Genomic DNA, 16,830 nt, shown 5'->3' on the forward strand with positions numbered 1-16,830 from the left:
GCGTGCGTGCGTGCGTGCGTGCGTGCGTGTGTGTGTGTCCTGATAACATCCCGTCAGACTGGCCTCGAGCCAGCCATGGGCAAACTCACCCTGCCGTTTGATGTTGAGGGTTGGCTCCAGGCAGACCAACCATTGTGTCCCAAACAATGAACCCCAGAGCCACTGAACTATAAACATGTCCCTTTGGGGGGCGTTTTCCTCAGATTCTGTGTAGGAGACACCCAAAGTCAGGAAACTTGACCTGGCTTTTCCAAATTTAGTAACTCTAAAGCCACAAATGCTGCTGACTTGGCATCCAGGATCGCCCGTCTGCTTCTCTAATATGGCAGTAATGCATTTGGAATGTTGAGGCTCGAGTCTGAGGTGGAGATCTTATCACATCTTGTAATCCAGGAAATTTAGTTTAAATCCATATCAAGATTTTTTTTAAAAAAGTTGCCTCACTTAATTTGTTTTTCTAAAAATTAACTGTGTTATGGAAGTGTCTGCTCCATTTTAATAAATAACGTCCTTATTAATAGACGTTTGGGAGTGTTACTTATGAGAAGGGAGGGGGCAGTGCAAAAAGGGAGAGGTTTTTCAAATAACTTTTGAAGAACTGGGGAGGGACTTATGATTTTTATTTTGGCTCAGAGGAGGCCCATACAACTTATTTGAAAGGCATGTTTACACCATTATTCATAGCCATAAAAGGTAAAAACATAAATTATTGTTGTATTTTAAGATTTCCGAAGTCTCTTGAATATATCATATGGGATGAATGCTTCTGACACTTATGTCAACAACCCAAAAACAAACCATAACCAAATCCAAGCTTGAAATACTTCATCAAAATAATTACTACAAGAGTTAAAAACCCTTTTTTAAAAAAAAAAAAAAAAAAAAAAAAAACTTCTCTATATTCTCTTAACATTCTTTTTTTTTTTCTTTTTTAAGATATTGCGGGTCAAAGGGTGCTTTTTAAAAAAATCTAACAACTAATTTATGGCGCATTTTCCCCAAGTCTCTTGGTGAGGCTCAAGGAAAAATATTTGTAGTGAAGTCTCAATCCAGCCACATCCTCCTCTGACAAGTAAAGAACAGTCCCTTACTGATCTATGTAGCATACTGCTGCATAACATTCACACACTGTCGACACCATTGTTGAGTCTGGCCTACTTACTGAGACACTCTTTTGTTAAAAGGACCTGGTCTCTATCGCATATGTTCGCAAGCATCTTGCCCTCTGAAGAGTCCTTGAGCCCGAGCATCAAAATCTCAACAATCAGACTACTATTCCAGGGACCTGTCCTGCAGTACCCGCTGTCCACCAGCTGTGGTCGCTGCTGAGTGTCCTCAGTGAGCAGAGGCCTTCCGGTTCCTCTGGCAGGTCAGCTGACTCTGATGCTGCTGTCAGGAGATCTCACCACTGAATGGCAACTATGAAAATTATCAAGCCATAGAAACGCTATTTACAGCTTTATTTTTCACTTTTAACGGCCCATTTTTATCAACAGGTGAGTGAAACTGTTAAACAGTAGCAATGGCTACCTGCGTTGTTGTTATGAGTGAAGCTAAGTGGCTAACGGTAGCTAATCCCTGCTGTATGTTGTCTGACCTTAACCATCATTTTTGTTAGCTTCGGTTTGAGTACAGCACAGCGTTTAATTCTTATTTATGGCCGTTTGACGTTATTTCACAGTCAGTTAATGAAATATGTAGTGTTGGCACATTAGTAACGTCAGCCTGTAATGGACTTAAACACTGAATGAGCTCCTTGAGCTAGTTTAGCAGGATTTCATTAGCTTAGTTGTAAACAGGACACTTCATGGCAACAGCACAAGCAGCTAGCTAAAGACAGGAGGTATATAAACATAGGACTTAACTTGTACTGTAGCCAGATCAGTGCTGCTGATAAAGAGATAAGCTTAGTATTTCTTAATGTTTTATGAACTGGTGAGCTGTATTATATCAAAGCTAACATGAGTCTAATTCCAGTTTTCCTCTCAGTTTTCTCTAGCTGCTCCAGTGCTGTAACCATGACAGAGTTTTGGTTGATCTCTGCACCGGGAGACAAGACCTGCCAGCAAACATGGGACAAAATGATGGCAGCCACCACACGTACTAACAACCTCTCCATCAACCACAAGTTCAACATCCCAGACCTCAAGGTTAGCATCACAATGTCATACTTTTTCTCCCATGCTGAAGTACAGAGCTATTACTGTGCAGTATTTAATCTATGCACTCAAGTAGTTGATTGTAGACATTTGTGATTCATAGTTATTTGTAATCAATATTTAAAAAGTAATGTGGTTTTATAAGGCAAAAAGTAGGCAAATGTTGAAACCACTCACCTTATATATCCACTGTCAAGAATAAGCTGATTGTGTGTAAGAGAAGCAGTCTGTAGACAGATCCATTGGAAGCATGATGAAGTGTTAGTTTGGTGAAGTTTTCGTCCACACAGCAGCCCAACCCGGCTGGTTCGGCTCCTTTCTGTGCTGAAGGTGAAGTAACCCCGCTGACCTCGCAGCCACATGGGCCTGCAGTGTTCTCCTGGAACTGTTAGCAATGCATCAGCGGCTCTGGACAAAGAGGCGCCATCATAAGCACATAGGGCCCCCTGGACGTCACTGTAGGCGGATTGATCCCCAGATGTCACTGTTAAAACACAACCTTGCTGACCCCATTTCACACAGATCTCACGGCCGATGACTCAAAAGTCACGATGTGCTGATGTTTTACTTTTTGTGTTCAAACAGGTGGGGACACTAGATGTCTTGGTTGGGCTGTCGGATGAACTGGCCAAATTAGACTCCTTTGTTGAAAGGTATGCTGGCTGCTTTACTCTGACTTGGAATGAGCTATTCTCAGAGGAATTACTGTTTCAGCGATCAAATTGTTATTTAAGAGGGCTCTCATAATCATGTTGAATACAGTCTGTGTTTTAAAGGGCATGAAAAAAATTCACTAACCTGCTCAACACCTCTTGACCTCTCTGATGCAGCCGGTTTACTATTCCCTAATCCCTCCCCTCACCTTGTAACAATGAGGAATTTCACAAGGGTCTGAGGCTAACGGGCCTCGCAGTCTAAACTTGGCAATTTACAGTTTGGTGAGACACTAGCAGCTCTTTCTTCGGTCATATTTATACCCAATGACTTATGTGCCATGACTATGTTCAAGTGTCATTTATAGTCTTTTGGAAATATTGACATCCAAAACTCACACACAGCCATTACTGCCCGAGCTCTGCTTTGCTTCCTCTGTAGATATTTCCAAGGCTGTGAGAAAGACCAGCCTTGCAACATGGTTTCACTTGTCTGACTAGTGCAGCCTGGCTTTAACCTAGTTCCTTTTTGGAAGTTTCTGTCCAGCATATCTGGAAAAAAAGAATACACTAACCACTGAATTCTTCAGAATTGCAGCTATTAACACATTTGTTGTTTTTATTGTAGTCCAGGGTGTGTATGATCATGGAAAAAAAAACAGGAATAGGCATGGAAATTGCAAATAGCAATTTCCAGGCCTGTTCCTCCCCTTAAGCCAAAATATTAAGCATAAGTCCCTCCACAATGCTTAAACAATTATTTGAAATGCCTCCCCCCTTTTTGTTCCTCTCATAAAATTCTGTTATGTAATTTATATCATGTTATATTTAAATATTCAGTTGTAATCTGTTATGAATTAATTATTTAATGAAATTACATATATATATATATATATAATTTAATATATATATATATATATATATATATATATATATATATATATATATATATATATTTAAATGCTACTACGTAATAATGAAAAAGGACTCTTTTTGGTCATTTCAGAGAATGTATGGTCTTGAAAATTTGCTTCAAAGTCATGGAAATTTATTGTATGAACCTTGGAAGTCAGATTTTTTGGATTTGGGTTATTTTGTCAAAATATTAACAATGAAAATGTCTTCTAGAAAGACAAAATTAAAGCTAAGTGTACTTTTTTATGAACTTTTCAGGCCTGAGATGTGCCTTGGCTCTCAGTCTTTCCCTGGCTTCACTACTGTAGACACAGCTCTGCTTTGATGTGCTGCTGAACAGTGTGGTTAAAACCCCTGAACTCTGCAAGTCTGCCATATTATAAATTGCCTTGTCAGGAAATTACCTTAACAGGAATATGTGAAAGGTTTTGATGTGTGTGTGTATGTTTGTCTTAAATGTGGGGGATGAGGTCGTGGTGGTCGTGTGAGCAGGGTGAGTGTGTGGTTTATGCTGGCTTTGTGCATGCAGTTTGTGTTGGCATTGCGCGTTTTTGATGTCTCCTGGCTGTTCACAGTGTGGTGAAGAAGGTTGCTCAGTACATGGCTGACGTGCTGGAAGACAGTCGAGACAAAGTGCAGGAGAACCTGCTGGCCAACGGAGGTACAGTGATGATTCCAACATAGTGTGTCCACATTATTTCAATGTCAAGAAGACCTGCGGGGTAATGCAAACCAAGGTTAATTAAGCAGTTATGATGACAACAACTGAAGGCACACTGGCCCTGTTAATACCTGGTGTTAAAATCTAACATCTTGGGTGATCACGTCACAAGTGGACAGTTTAAGTACAGGTGTGAATGCACCCAACGTGTCCTCAATGCGTCTTGAGAGCTGATCTTTCAGACCACATTTGCAATGCCAGTGTGTATTTTCCACGACAAAACTCCCACCATTTCACGACAACAACACAATTTGTCTTTGCACAATGAAATGTTGTGCGTGTTTATTTGCATACGAAGCAGAGAAGTGAGATCCGCTCACAAGTGGTCACTCGAGATGCATGTTGACACACAGACTTGTAGCTGTCCACCTGTGATCAGATCACCCAAGACACATGTTAATACCAAATGTTAACAGGCTTACTGATGTTGTGCTAAATATTCTTAACTATCCTTAGAAAATGCCCATTGACAACCATCTGATGGTTTAGAACTGCAATCACTACAATAAATTTGTAGCTTTACCAGACTTCTTTTTTACTATGATCTGTCACTAAGCTGATAGTAGCCTGACTGGCCTTTTGTTTTATTTTTTTTTTCAGTGGATCTTGTCACCTACATCACACGATTTCAATGGGACATGGCAAAGTATCCCATCAAACAGTCGCTCAAAAACATCTCAGAAATCATCTCAAAGGTAAATCACGCACTAGTGAATCCAGCATGGACGTTTTTCTGTAAATGTATTCATATAGCCTAATGGGCAGTGGTAGAGCTCTAACATAGGATTTAATTTTCACTGGGTCCATCCAGCCTTTGTGCACTTGTTACTCTAAGGCTGGGGTCTTCCACGTTTTTCAGCCCGAGGACCCTTTAGTTTAAAGAGAAATGCAGTGGGGACTCTCTTCTATACCGTAAAAACTAAGTTGACAATTCTCTGAGTATTTTCACATCATCTCTCATTTACACGTGCCTGTAGCTGCAAAGTCAGACACTCTTGCAGCATGGCGAGGTGTGTTAGCCTGCTTGAAAAGTTGCCAAACGAACCATTGTGGCTCACAAAAATGTCTGTATAGTTGTACTAATATATGTTTCTATAGTATGTAGCTGTAAGCTAACTACCTCACTTGGCCATTAGGAATCGGTGCTGCACAGTGATGTAGTGTTAGCTAGCTTCACATAATTGCACAAAGATTTACAGTTAGCCTATCATTGATAAATAAATTAAATGGTTGTTGTTTTCTTCCTAGGCTGCTTAACCTTTGCTTATATACTGAATTCATATAGATGTGAATTTTCGAACCTATTTTAATGAAAAGGAAAAAAAACTTAAATTGAAACTTAAATTATCAAACAATAATTTGGCTGCCCCACTACAGTAACTCTGAGGGGTTGCGCCCCCCCTGTTGAAAACCCTGGCACTTTAAAAGCCACGATACTCTGTGTTTTATTTTTCAGTCATAATTTCAGGCATGTTTTGAGTGCCCATTAGCTCACCTGGTTTAGCAGGTGCCCCATGTGCTCACCGCAGTAGCCGCGGGTTCGACTCCAGCCTGCGGCCCATTGCTCCATATCATCCCCCATATCACCCATAATCTTTTCTATCTAATAAAGGCAAAAAAGCCATACAAAAAGTCTAAATAATGTCTTTTCAAGGTGTCTGAAGGTCCTTAAAAAGTCTTAAATTCAGCTTTATAAAGATTAAAGTCATTGAATAGTTTTAACTTTGCATAAGTCAGGTCTTAATTGTCATCGTTCCATTTCTTTTTGTCAAAATAAGTCAAGAACTTTTGCATGGAAGTCCAAGTTTCCGATGTTAAAAATCAATAAACCTTCCACTGACGCAAATACTGTCTTTTTACTTAATACTTGTACTTACTTATTGGTAAAATGTTGATTAACCAAACTCACTCTAATAACCATATTCTTACATAAAACCATCTGCATGGGACCACATATTACTTAACCTGCAATGCTCTAGAAAAGAAAAAAGAGGATTTGTCCAAAACTCAGTCTTAAAATTAGTTGAAAATTATCTTAAAAATTTTTAAATTGAAGTTTCTGATACCTGTAGTCACCCTGTTTTTTTTGTTTTTTATCTTTTTTAGCAAGTTACCCAGATTGACAATGACCTGAAGACCAGAGCATCAGCTTATAACAACCTGAAGGGAAACCTGCAGAACTTAGAGAGGAAGAATACGTAAGTGGCATGCACATCTGACGCTACCTTTAGACTGAAGAGTTTTTGTAGGAAGTGATGTAGCTGCCCACAGCAGCCTTTTCAAGAATCAAGTTGCCATAAAGCAAAACTTCAGGGATCACTGACCATGTCTCCATAACCGTGTCAGCGTGATCTTAAAAGTTACCATGACTCTGAAATGTCAATGCTGGCAACCTTCTCCATGTATTGTCATGTTATTATGTGTCACCAGGGGGAGCCTGCTGACCAGGAGCCTGGCTGACATTGTTAAGAAGGAAGACTTTGTACTTGACTCAGAGTACCTTGTCACTCTACTGGTAGTTGTGCCAAAGTGAGTATTAATTCTCTAGTGTGACAAGTATTGCAAGCATATCTGAGTGAAATTGGTTGTATTAGCTGTGTGTGGTAGCATAATTCAGAAGAAGGAAAACTGAGATGGTATCTTAGTATCTCCTCGTCCTTCATTGTTTCAGGACGGGATACGCTGACTGGCAGAAAACATATGAAACTCTGGCTGAGATGGTGGTGCCTCGATCCTCAAAGTGAGTGACATCATCATGTCAAAGAAATATTAAATCAAACAGATTTTGTCAGAGACACTTATAACAAGCACTTGAATTTAAAGTGGATGATTAGTTTCACATATTTTGATTTCGTCTGTATTTTTTTCTTATATTGAATAATTATGTACCCATTAATCCACAGTGTATTGTGATTTTATTACAGTAGTATAACAAGTACATGTCTTTTCTTCCAGTCTGCTATTTGAAGACAATGACAGCGGATTGTTCTCTGTCACTCTATTTATGAAAGCCATTGATGACTTCAAGCACAAAGCCAGAGAGAACAAGTAAGAGCCGTTATATTGAGCAGACACACTCCATCTTTGCACAGGACTGTACCAATCATAAACAAGAGCTGTGCAGTAAGAAAAGATGAAGCCATTTCAAATAAAGTCTGACTGCTAGACAAATATAAATATCTCCAAATAAATACATCAACTCACAGGTTTACACCAGTGTCTTTATTTTAATCAAAATATTAATGATCAAATGAGGCTGATTTCTGCCCTCTACGTCTTCTTTCTAGGTTCACAGTAAGAGACTTCCAGTACAATGAGGAGGAGATGAAGGCAGACAAAGAGGAGATGACGCGGCTCTCCACAGATAAGAAGAAGCAGTTTGTAAGTGATAGAACCGGACAGAATTTAAAAGGTTATTATCGTGTAGACTTCTCTTAGAGATGTGTACACAGTGTGTGGCTGCTAAAACATGCTTATTGATGCAGCTCCACGCTGGGTACTTTAAGGCCTCCTTCGATCTTTTCAAGGAACCACATCAGTGATTTGTCCTGCTGTTGCCCATTATCTTCTGTGCATATGCTTCATAATTGCCAAGCATACTGGATTAATCAATATTTCCGCAGGCAATAATGTGAAATCAGCCATTCAGTCTGTTTATTTATTACATTTAGTTTGAAAGGCTTTGTTTTGTTTTGCTGTTTACTTCCTCCTATATTTGGCTTTTTGTTTCACACCATCCCCTCTGCCAATGTAACAGTGCAAATTCCCCCACTGTGGGGCTAATAAAGGAGTAGCTTCGTTAGCTGCTTTATTTTATAACAAAGTTACTTTTATATGTCAAAATTACCTTTTTGTCGTATGGTCTTGCATGTCAGTGGGGTCAATTTTGAAGGTTTTACCAAGTGGTAGATAACCAGATTCTCCCAACTACTGAGAAGTGATATGCTAAAGCTAAAGAGGTATGTAAATCCTGAAGTATCTTTCTAAAAAATCACTCTGGATGGCACATAATGTTTTAATTAAATATTTTAAATTGGTAGTTTAAAAAAAGTTTAAAAAGTTATTTTTTTCTAACTAAATGATTTTGCCCCCACTGTGCTATGTATAAGAATAGTAGAGTGACTTTTTCTTGTATTTTTTTATTTTAAGTTGTATTATTTTTATTTATTTTTTGTTTAGAAAACAGCCAATTAAAGAATGCTGTGCAGCTAGCTAGCATCAGTCAGAAAACGTTTTGATGAGAAACACATTTTATATTTTTGATTTACAAATATAGTCTCTCTCATCCGAGACTGTAAGAGTCCCAAATCCAAAAAAGATAAAACCCTAATCTGCGTGTGTTCTCTGCAGGGCCCACTTGTCCGATGGCTGAAAGTTAACTTCAGTGAAGCCTTCATCGCGTGGATTCACATCAAAGCACTCAGAGTCTTTGTGGAATCTGTTTTAAGGTACTTTAGTCAGAAGCTGAAGTGTCATTTGACAGTGCTTGCTTCCTTTTTTATTAGTTAAAAAATAAATAAATAAAATAAAATAAAATTGAGCATAGTTATATAATGTGTTCCTCCAGGTATGGGCTGCCGGTGAACTTTCAGGCCATGCTCCTGCAGCCAAGCAAGAAGAACGTGAAGAAGCTGAGGGAGGTACTCAATGACCTGTACAAACATCTGGACAGCAGTGCAGCAGCTATCATTGATGTGAGTACTTTGACAATATTGTATAAAGGCTCATACTGTTGTACTTAGAACAAGGTCATAGCATCAAAAACAACACTCCACATCAGAGCAACATAGAAATATGATACTACAAAAACTTTATAGTATGATTATCATGGCAGAAATATGATCTCATTATTGTTTTAATCCATTACTAAAATAATAAATGCAACATATTATAACATATATTACATACTTGACTAAAAATATTATATCACAAAGTATCTTTTTTAGAGACTTTCACTTCATTGTGTTGTGGCTTTTCAAATATTTGAATACAGGTCTTTGCAGTTATTTTAAGTGTAAGTGTAAATGAAAGTGAAAAAATACTCTCAAACCAGACTTTCTGAATGCTAACTTTAGTTGACTTTTGAGTGTACTGTCAATGGGTGCTGTTTTTCCCACAACGCAATGCACAAAAGACATTTAGAACATGATCACAGTTCAGCAATAAAAATAATAAATCTATAATCTATAATGATAAAATAAATCTGAAGTTTAATTGCATGTGACATTCCAAAGCACAGTTTGATTGACATGGTAAATATTCATCCATGTATTAAATACTTTACTATTTGTATAAAAGGGTAAAGTTTGTTGTATCTTTTTGGTACACTTACTGAAAAAACAGCATACTGTGCTGATTAGTATGTTGTACGTTCTGTGTACAGTGGGTATGCAAAGTAGTGTATAAGTAGGACATACAGATGGAGTCTCTAACAGCTCCATTACTGTGTCAGATAATAACAGCTGCTCCTTCTCATGGCCGAAGCTGGTTACTGCAAAAAAGACAGTAAAAAAAAAAGTACTTTTAACCTCTCCATGTACAAGGTTGTATTCTTGCATTAAATTATATTGTAAAGCTATATTGATTTTTATTTTTTTAACAGTTTTGGTGTAAATACATTTTAATGATAAAAAGCTTAGCATGATTTTTTTTTTTTTTTTTTAAGTTTGAAGTTATTTCGATTTTTGTGATCTTAGGTCAAATGTCAAAGTCAGTGTGACCTCATTCTCAGCAATTCTCAGTTTGTCTCATTCTTATGAGCGCAATATTTCAAAAATACGTTGAGGGAATTCCTTCGAATTTGGCACAAGCATCTTATGTAGACTCAGCGATGAACTAATTAGATGTTGGTGGTAAATTTAGTTTTGCTAAGCACTGAATTCTGGTGTTTTTTTTTCTCAGAGCTACTTTCTCACACTAAAAGCCTGAACTCTTTTTTTTCTTTTTTTTTTCTCCAGTCTGCGATGGACATCCCGGGTCTAAACCTGAGCCAGCAGGAGTATTATCCTTACGTCTACTACAAGATCGATTGCAACCTGTTGGACTTTAAAGTTTAACACTTTCTCCATTTTGTCTTTTTGTTGAGTGTTGATTAATTTGGATCTTTCCTGGTAGAAACCTCCCCCTGCTGCCCCCACCTCCCACCGCCCTCGCTGTCTGTGTCCTCACTGTCGCCTCTCCCCGTCAGCTGCTTGAATGACGACGCTGCATGTTCATTCCTCGTGGTGAAAAGGCTCATCAGCAAGCTTCTACCACTTTTACTAGCAAGGGACAAAAGAAGATTTTTAATGATTGTTTTTGTTTACAGTTTATTTTTCTTCTCACACCTCACAGATAATAAGCGTTTTTGGACGTGAAGTGGATTAAAAAAAAAAATCTTATTGGAAAGTTGTATATTTACTGTGTCATTCCACGTGTGCTGGTGTGTGTTGATAGTTTCTGTGTCGGTGTTCAGAGATTTGTGTTTACATATGGGCGATGTTATCGCTGTACCCATGGCAACCAGATCTGGTGTGTATGTTTCTGAGATTGCAGGGTCACCCTTGCGGACATCGTGCAACAAAGTTGTGATACGAGTGTGTGTTGTCGTCTCATGTTGTGTATATTTCCTGTCAAATAAGATCTGTATCAGAGTATTGTGTAAGCCATTGATTGAATAATTATGATTGATGAATAAATCATATCAAACATGTGAGAATTAACTCGGAAATGACTGCTGTATGTGTGTAATTACTTACTAGATTTTTTAAAAATATAATGTGGTATTCTGAACATGGTGTGGGTGTGAAATGGCAATGAGAAATGGAAGAAATGTAGGCAGTGTCTGTGTAGTGGAGAAGCCATGTGATGACTCATGATCATATGCAGGCAATTTTAACAGTTCCTCTTTCAACAGAAATTATTTGGAATCCAGAAAATACCTCAGTTTCAACAGAGGACAGCTGGAGATATCACCAGCAGAGGGCACCAAATAGACACGTTGGAAGTGTTTGGGTGATCAAGTATCAAAAGTACTCATTGTTCAAAGTATCCATGTCAGTGTTTTATTATATTATTGGTTAATTATCATTAATACATTCAGATGTAAGTGGTTTATTCATGCTGTGGGCGGTCGAGCTACAGCCACTTTGAATTGCTTATTTATTGCATATTGTTGGGCAGTTTAATCAACATTTCATCATATTTTACAAAGTGACTTGTGTTATGCACAAAATCTAAATCCAAAAAGTATCTTGTAAATAGAAATGGCAATCAAACCTACCAGAATAAAATAGATATATTTCCTGCTGAAATGCAGTGCAGCAGAATGTAAAGTAGTAAAATATGGAAATGTAAAGTACAAGGACATCAAAATTTTATATAAGTACATTATGATTAAATGTACCGTATTACTTTCCCACCACAGAACACAACCATTTCTCAGGTGTCTGCAATCTGCATGATTATGAGTCAGTCTACTGAATCATTCAGAGTTGGTAACATGGTCTGATACACACTTGCAATACAAAGAAAATGCCAAGTAATGTGTAAAAAAAAAAAAAAGTAAAGCTTTAAAATGATTCCAGCTAGAGACATTATATATAGACTACATATTCCACACTGCAGCAGCACCCTGTAATAGTCATGCCCTCCTATAACTCCCTCTACCTCTCACAGACTCCAAACCATTATCAACAGAGCTAAGTCACCATCATCACCAAAACCAGACCCCCTGAAGCTGTGTTCTGAGCCCCTTCCTGTATCTGCACTAATGACTGCCCCACCCCCTCCCACATTACATACTGTTTCAAATACTCAAATGACACAACCATACTTGCACTTCTCAAGGACAATGACTCAGTTATTATCTATCCGCACTCCATCTCCCACTTCACTCAGAACCACCTACTTGTGGATGTCACTAAGACTAAGAAACTCTTCATTAACATCTTCATCAGCAGAGAGCCAGCTGAGAGGGTGGAGAGCTTAGGGTACCTTGGGATCACACTTGACAGTAAACTCAGCTTTGATCATTACGCTACCGACATCCACAAATGCTGCCAACAGAGGATCTCCACCATCTGGAAACTCAGGGTGCTCTCAGTCACCCCCCATCTTCTGCTCCTCCTGTACAAAGCATAGACCCCATCATCCACATCCTACTTCACCATGCTCACTTTCACCAACAGGAACAAACTAGTCAAATTCACACACAATTCTTCTTAAATCCTTGGTCTCCGTACTCCCAACCTCCCAGCCCAATGACACTGCCATCACATGAAAAAAAAAAACTCACCATAGCACGCAACCCCAGCCACACCCCTGAACTCCTGCTTCACTCTACTCCCATCCAGCCACCGATGCAGATATCTGATCTGTAAAACACAACGCTACAGTATGAGATTTGAACCCTTTGCCATCACTGCCCTTTATTGTGAGTCTACAGGCTGTGCCAGAAAAGTGCCTAAAATTGCAAGAAATTAGTACATTTAGAAATGTCTTCAAAATAAAGCAGGGATGACCAGAAGACTTTATTTATTTATAAAAATTCTACATTTAAAAATATGTTACAAAATCGTCAATCAATTAAGTCACTTCCCTATTTGTTTGTTTCTTTCCCTTTTCTTTTGCAAATTTTCAGCTAGTTTACTCGTATTTTTTTAATAATTTCTTGCTATTTTTTTTTAAAGGACATTTCTTCTCAAATTGCTTCTTGTCTTCTTGCCATGTTTTCGAAAGAAATCAAGCCCATTCACTCAGGTTTCAAAGGGTTAATTGGCCCACCAACAAACAATTGACAGTGTGTATGAGGATTTGGGGCCCCTGGGATTCCGGGGCTTCAAGGAATTGCCTGTTTAGCTTGGTTTGTAATCCAAGTGAAACTCCACAAAAACGTGCTTAAATGAACAGTACCACGCTGATTAAAATAAAATAAAATAAAATAAAATAAAATAAAATAAGGGGTAATAAAAAACTTGCATCAATATCTGTTCAGCTTTAAATCAATGCAAACTCTTACAAACCCTTAAAAGCCAGGAAATAGATGTGTGTGGCAGTGTGTGTGTGTGTGTGTGTGTGTGTGTGCGTGCGCGTGCGAGAGACAGCGAGAGAGAGAGAGAGGGAGAAAGATCATGTGATGAAGGAGTGAGGCTGGCAGTGAGACACACACATACACGGTGGAGGCTCCGATCACACAAACCCCTCACACACACACTTAACGTCTCATGACTGCTGCTCTTGAAACCTGAACGAGGCGTCGGGCGGGCGGTGTGCAGCTCCGGGGAGCAGGACAGGACGAAGCATCAATGCCTCCAGGTTCGCGCTCACACATCGGCCTGATCCTGTCCTCGATCTCAGGCCTCCTGCGCTGAGATAATGAAAGGATGGCGGAGCGGCGGAGCGGGGATCACGGAGGGCTGACGGGTGATGCTGCTGCAGCGACTCACCGGGATGAGCAGCAGCATCATAGTACCATGAATCCAAAGGAGGACGCGGGACTGGACTGTCTCTCTTTGGAGGAGATACTGAGGCTTTACAGCCAGCCCATCAACGAGGAGCAGGCTTGGGCGGTGTGTTATCAGTGCTGCAGGACACTGGCGAGGGGACACCGGAGGAGGAGAAGCACCTCCGCCGCCGCCGGAGCATCATCAGCGGATCTCAGGAGGATATCTGGACCGGGGGATGTACGGATACAGAAAGACGGCTCTGTGAGGGTGGAACACCAGGGCTGTGAAGGTAAAACATTATGTAAGACTGAGTGCGCCCAAAGCCAGTCCGATCTAGGCCAGGCCAGCACTTGCATTTCAAATACTAATGGAGGTGTTGAGATTGTTTTTATGTATAAGACTTCAGTAAATAACAACATAGCACGCGAAAACACGCGTGTAGCCTTTAATCCGCAATACAAATGTTATACCACAGAGCAATCATGTCACTATAAATAAAATGTGCAGTCTACGCATGTTCCCAGCTGCACGTGTGGAGGCTTTCTGCATGTTTTTCCTGATCAGGTGCTGTATTTGTACCTCAGGATTAATCTTTAATCTGCGGCAGGACAACAACAACAACAACCAGGCTCCATTACACATGACCCGATCACTGGCAAACAAAGAGCCCCCTGCTGCTCTCACGTCCTCTGCTTAAGTGTTTTCACTGATTTTCACTCTTCCTCCCCACTGAAGGCACATGTGTGTGCATCATGTGGTTATTAAAAGCCTCTCAGACGGTTTGCCACCTGGTATCCGATGAATGTGTTCATTCTGCTTCATTTGATTGAAGCACGTGATAACAAGCTGATGTGTGGATGGATGGGGTGGATCAGATCAAGGTGTGGGCAGATGCCTGTGTGTGTAAACAGTGAAGATGATGGTTCAGGGGGGAGACTTAAGTATTGTGATAATATCATATCGTGATAATATCATATTGTGGGTACTAGCGGCCTCATTCTCCTCAATATTTAGAACGTGTATTTGTGGTAGGGTTGGATACCACTTACCAGTACCAGTACCAGTGCTGGTACCTTGGATTCAGTTCTGGGACCCAACAGTGCCTTTTGGAGTCTGCTAGTCTCCCTCTCTGTTTAGACACAACTGAAAACATGCAAAGTAGGCCTGTGTGATTTAAAAAACACAATCACAAATACCAGTGATACTGGGCTATTTCTAAAATAAAATAAGAAACAGACCAGATTGACATAAACCATTGGAGTTGCAGTTATAGTTTCAGTTCACTGGGAAGCTGACAGAGCTTCATGGACAGCTTCCTGGATTTGGGGCACTTTGTGATGCTTTTGCCTCCTTTTTGAGCCTGGCAGCTCTGCAGAGCTCTGTTTTTTCCACCGCAGTATGGCCTGACGGCAGGAAGCCAGCCACAGAGCTCTGCAGGCTGCTTCCCAGCTTTGGGACGCTATGTTGTGCTTCTGCTTGTTGGGTTCTCACCCAGGTGCAAGCTGTAGGGACCAGAATTTGGCACAGATTGATGTAACATGAATCAGTAGTTTTGACATAATGCACATCTGTTTATCCTGGAAGAGGGATCCCTCCTCAGCTACTCTTCCTGAGGTTTCTTCCATTTTTCCCCCCTGTTACAAGTTTTTTTTTGGGGAATTTTTTCTTTAGGCGATGTGAGGGCCTGAGGACAGAGGGATGTCATATTCTGTAAATCCCTCTGAGGCAAACTGTGTTTTGTGATAATGGGCTTTATAAATAAAATTGAATTGTATTGAACTGAACCATAATTTGTCCCCCCACAATAAAAACCCAAAACTTTTGACAAAATTAAAGACATTTGCACCATAAATTGATACAGAACAAACTGGTGCAAACAAATTCATCAGAATGCAGGAAATTAAGGGTTCTAACTCAAAATTTTCTGGTGGAGGACCCCCAAACCCTCATTTAATATGCCCCCAATGTGTTAAAATAAAACATACGCCCTTGTCTTGTCTTTATGGCCTGATGCAGCTGTTCCTAACTACCTGTGACATGGCAGACAAAGCTGATTACAGCTGTAATGAATGAGGTGCAATAAAAGAGAGGAGTTAGAGCCCTGCTAGTATGACAGTGCTTCTATCGCCAAGCTGAAAATATACCACAAAGTGAGAGAGAACAGTGTTGGAAGCAAAGTGTGCCAAATGAAAAATCACTGCAATATTCCGGAAATATCCCTTTAGGGATTCACGCTGTGTCTGTGGGGCGTTTATAGTGACATTTTTGTACTTAATGGTAATTTGTGTCTCATGTGGGACAGAGTTTAAGTGTTTCTGTGGTATTTGCCCAGTAGCAGTTACAACAGATCTTTTTAACAACCAGGAAACAAAACAAAACAGAGGACACTACATCCCATGTGATGTATGTATTGCTACTGTCATGAGTGTGTCTGTGAACAATAACATGCACTCAAACCAAACGCGTTACAGTGTCCTGTCAGATTGTGGCCCGGCATGTTCAGTGTGTGCTGTAATCACATCTGCTGATACACAGAGTACACATCAGACTGACTAAATGCCTATCTATCTCTGTCTGTAATGGATTATACCTGAGGGCCGCAGAGATGTGCTCTTAACTCCAACACACACACACACACACACACACACACACACACACACACAACTGAACACTACTCAGTCAACATTTTGGCCTCTGATTGGATCAATGCACCGCATGCTTTGTCTAATCAACTTCTAAGAGGGAATCTGAGAGGCACAGCTGTGATGATGATGCTGGTTGTGGCCTGTAGCTCTATATGCTTAGAATGAATGGGCTATTTTTAGGAGCATGGATGCAACCATTGGAGAGGGGAGTCCAGGCTGTTATTCCTCGTTGCTCATGTCATATCATGGGAAATGTATAGGAATGTTCCGAACTGTTGTAGTTAAGCATGTTTTTTAGTTATGTTTAGTTAT

The 16,830-nt window shown here is 39.9% G+C and overlaps 2 protein-coding genes across 3 annotated transcripts in view; both read left to right on the forward strand.

Annotated features, from left to right (window-relative positions):
* Positions 1–1,360: 1,360 nt before the first annotated feature.
* On the forward strand, positions 1,361–11,157 carry LOC121946325 (V-type proton ATPase subunit C 1-A-like). The gene is made up of 13 exons (XM_042490844.1): positions 1,361–1,496; positions 1,990–2,150; positions 2,745–2,812; positions 4,303–4,388; positions 5,049–5,143; positions 6,555–6,646; positions 6,879–6,977; positions 7,120–7,188; positions 7,404–7,496; positions 7,736–7,829; positions 8,799–8,896; positions 9,016–9,142; positions 10,406–11,157. The coding sequence occupies exons 2-13, from the start codon at positions 2,019–2,021 to the stop codon at positions 10,502–10,504; spliced, it is 1,152 nt and encodes a 383-aa protein (XP_042346778.1). The 5' UTR covers positions 1,361–1,496; positions 1,990–2,018; the 3' UTR covers positions 10,505–11,157.
* Positions 11,158–13,624: 2,467 nt separating this feature from the next.
* spire1b (spire-type actin nucleation factor 1b) overlaps positions 13,625–16,830 on the forward strand; it is a 46,557-nt gene continuing 43,351 nt past the window's right edge. For both annotated transcript variants that reach the window (XM_042489118.1, XM_042489119.1), the window contains exon 1: positions 13,625–14,162. In XM_042489118.1, the coding sequence (XP_042345052.1) occupies positions 13,811–14,162 (352 nt within the window). In that variant the 5' untranslated portion in view covers positions 13,625–13,810. The remainder of the gene's footprint in view (positions 14,163–16,830) is intronic.

Source organism: Plectropomus leopardus, chromosome 7, assembly GCF_008729295.1.
Source record: "Plectropomus leopardus isolate mb chromosome 7, YSFRI_Pleo_2.0, whole genome shotgun sequence".
NCBI classification, from domain to species: Eukaryota; Metazoa; Chordata; class Actinopteri; order Perciformes; family Serranidae; genus Plectropomus; species Plectropomus leopardus.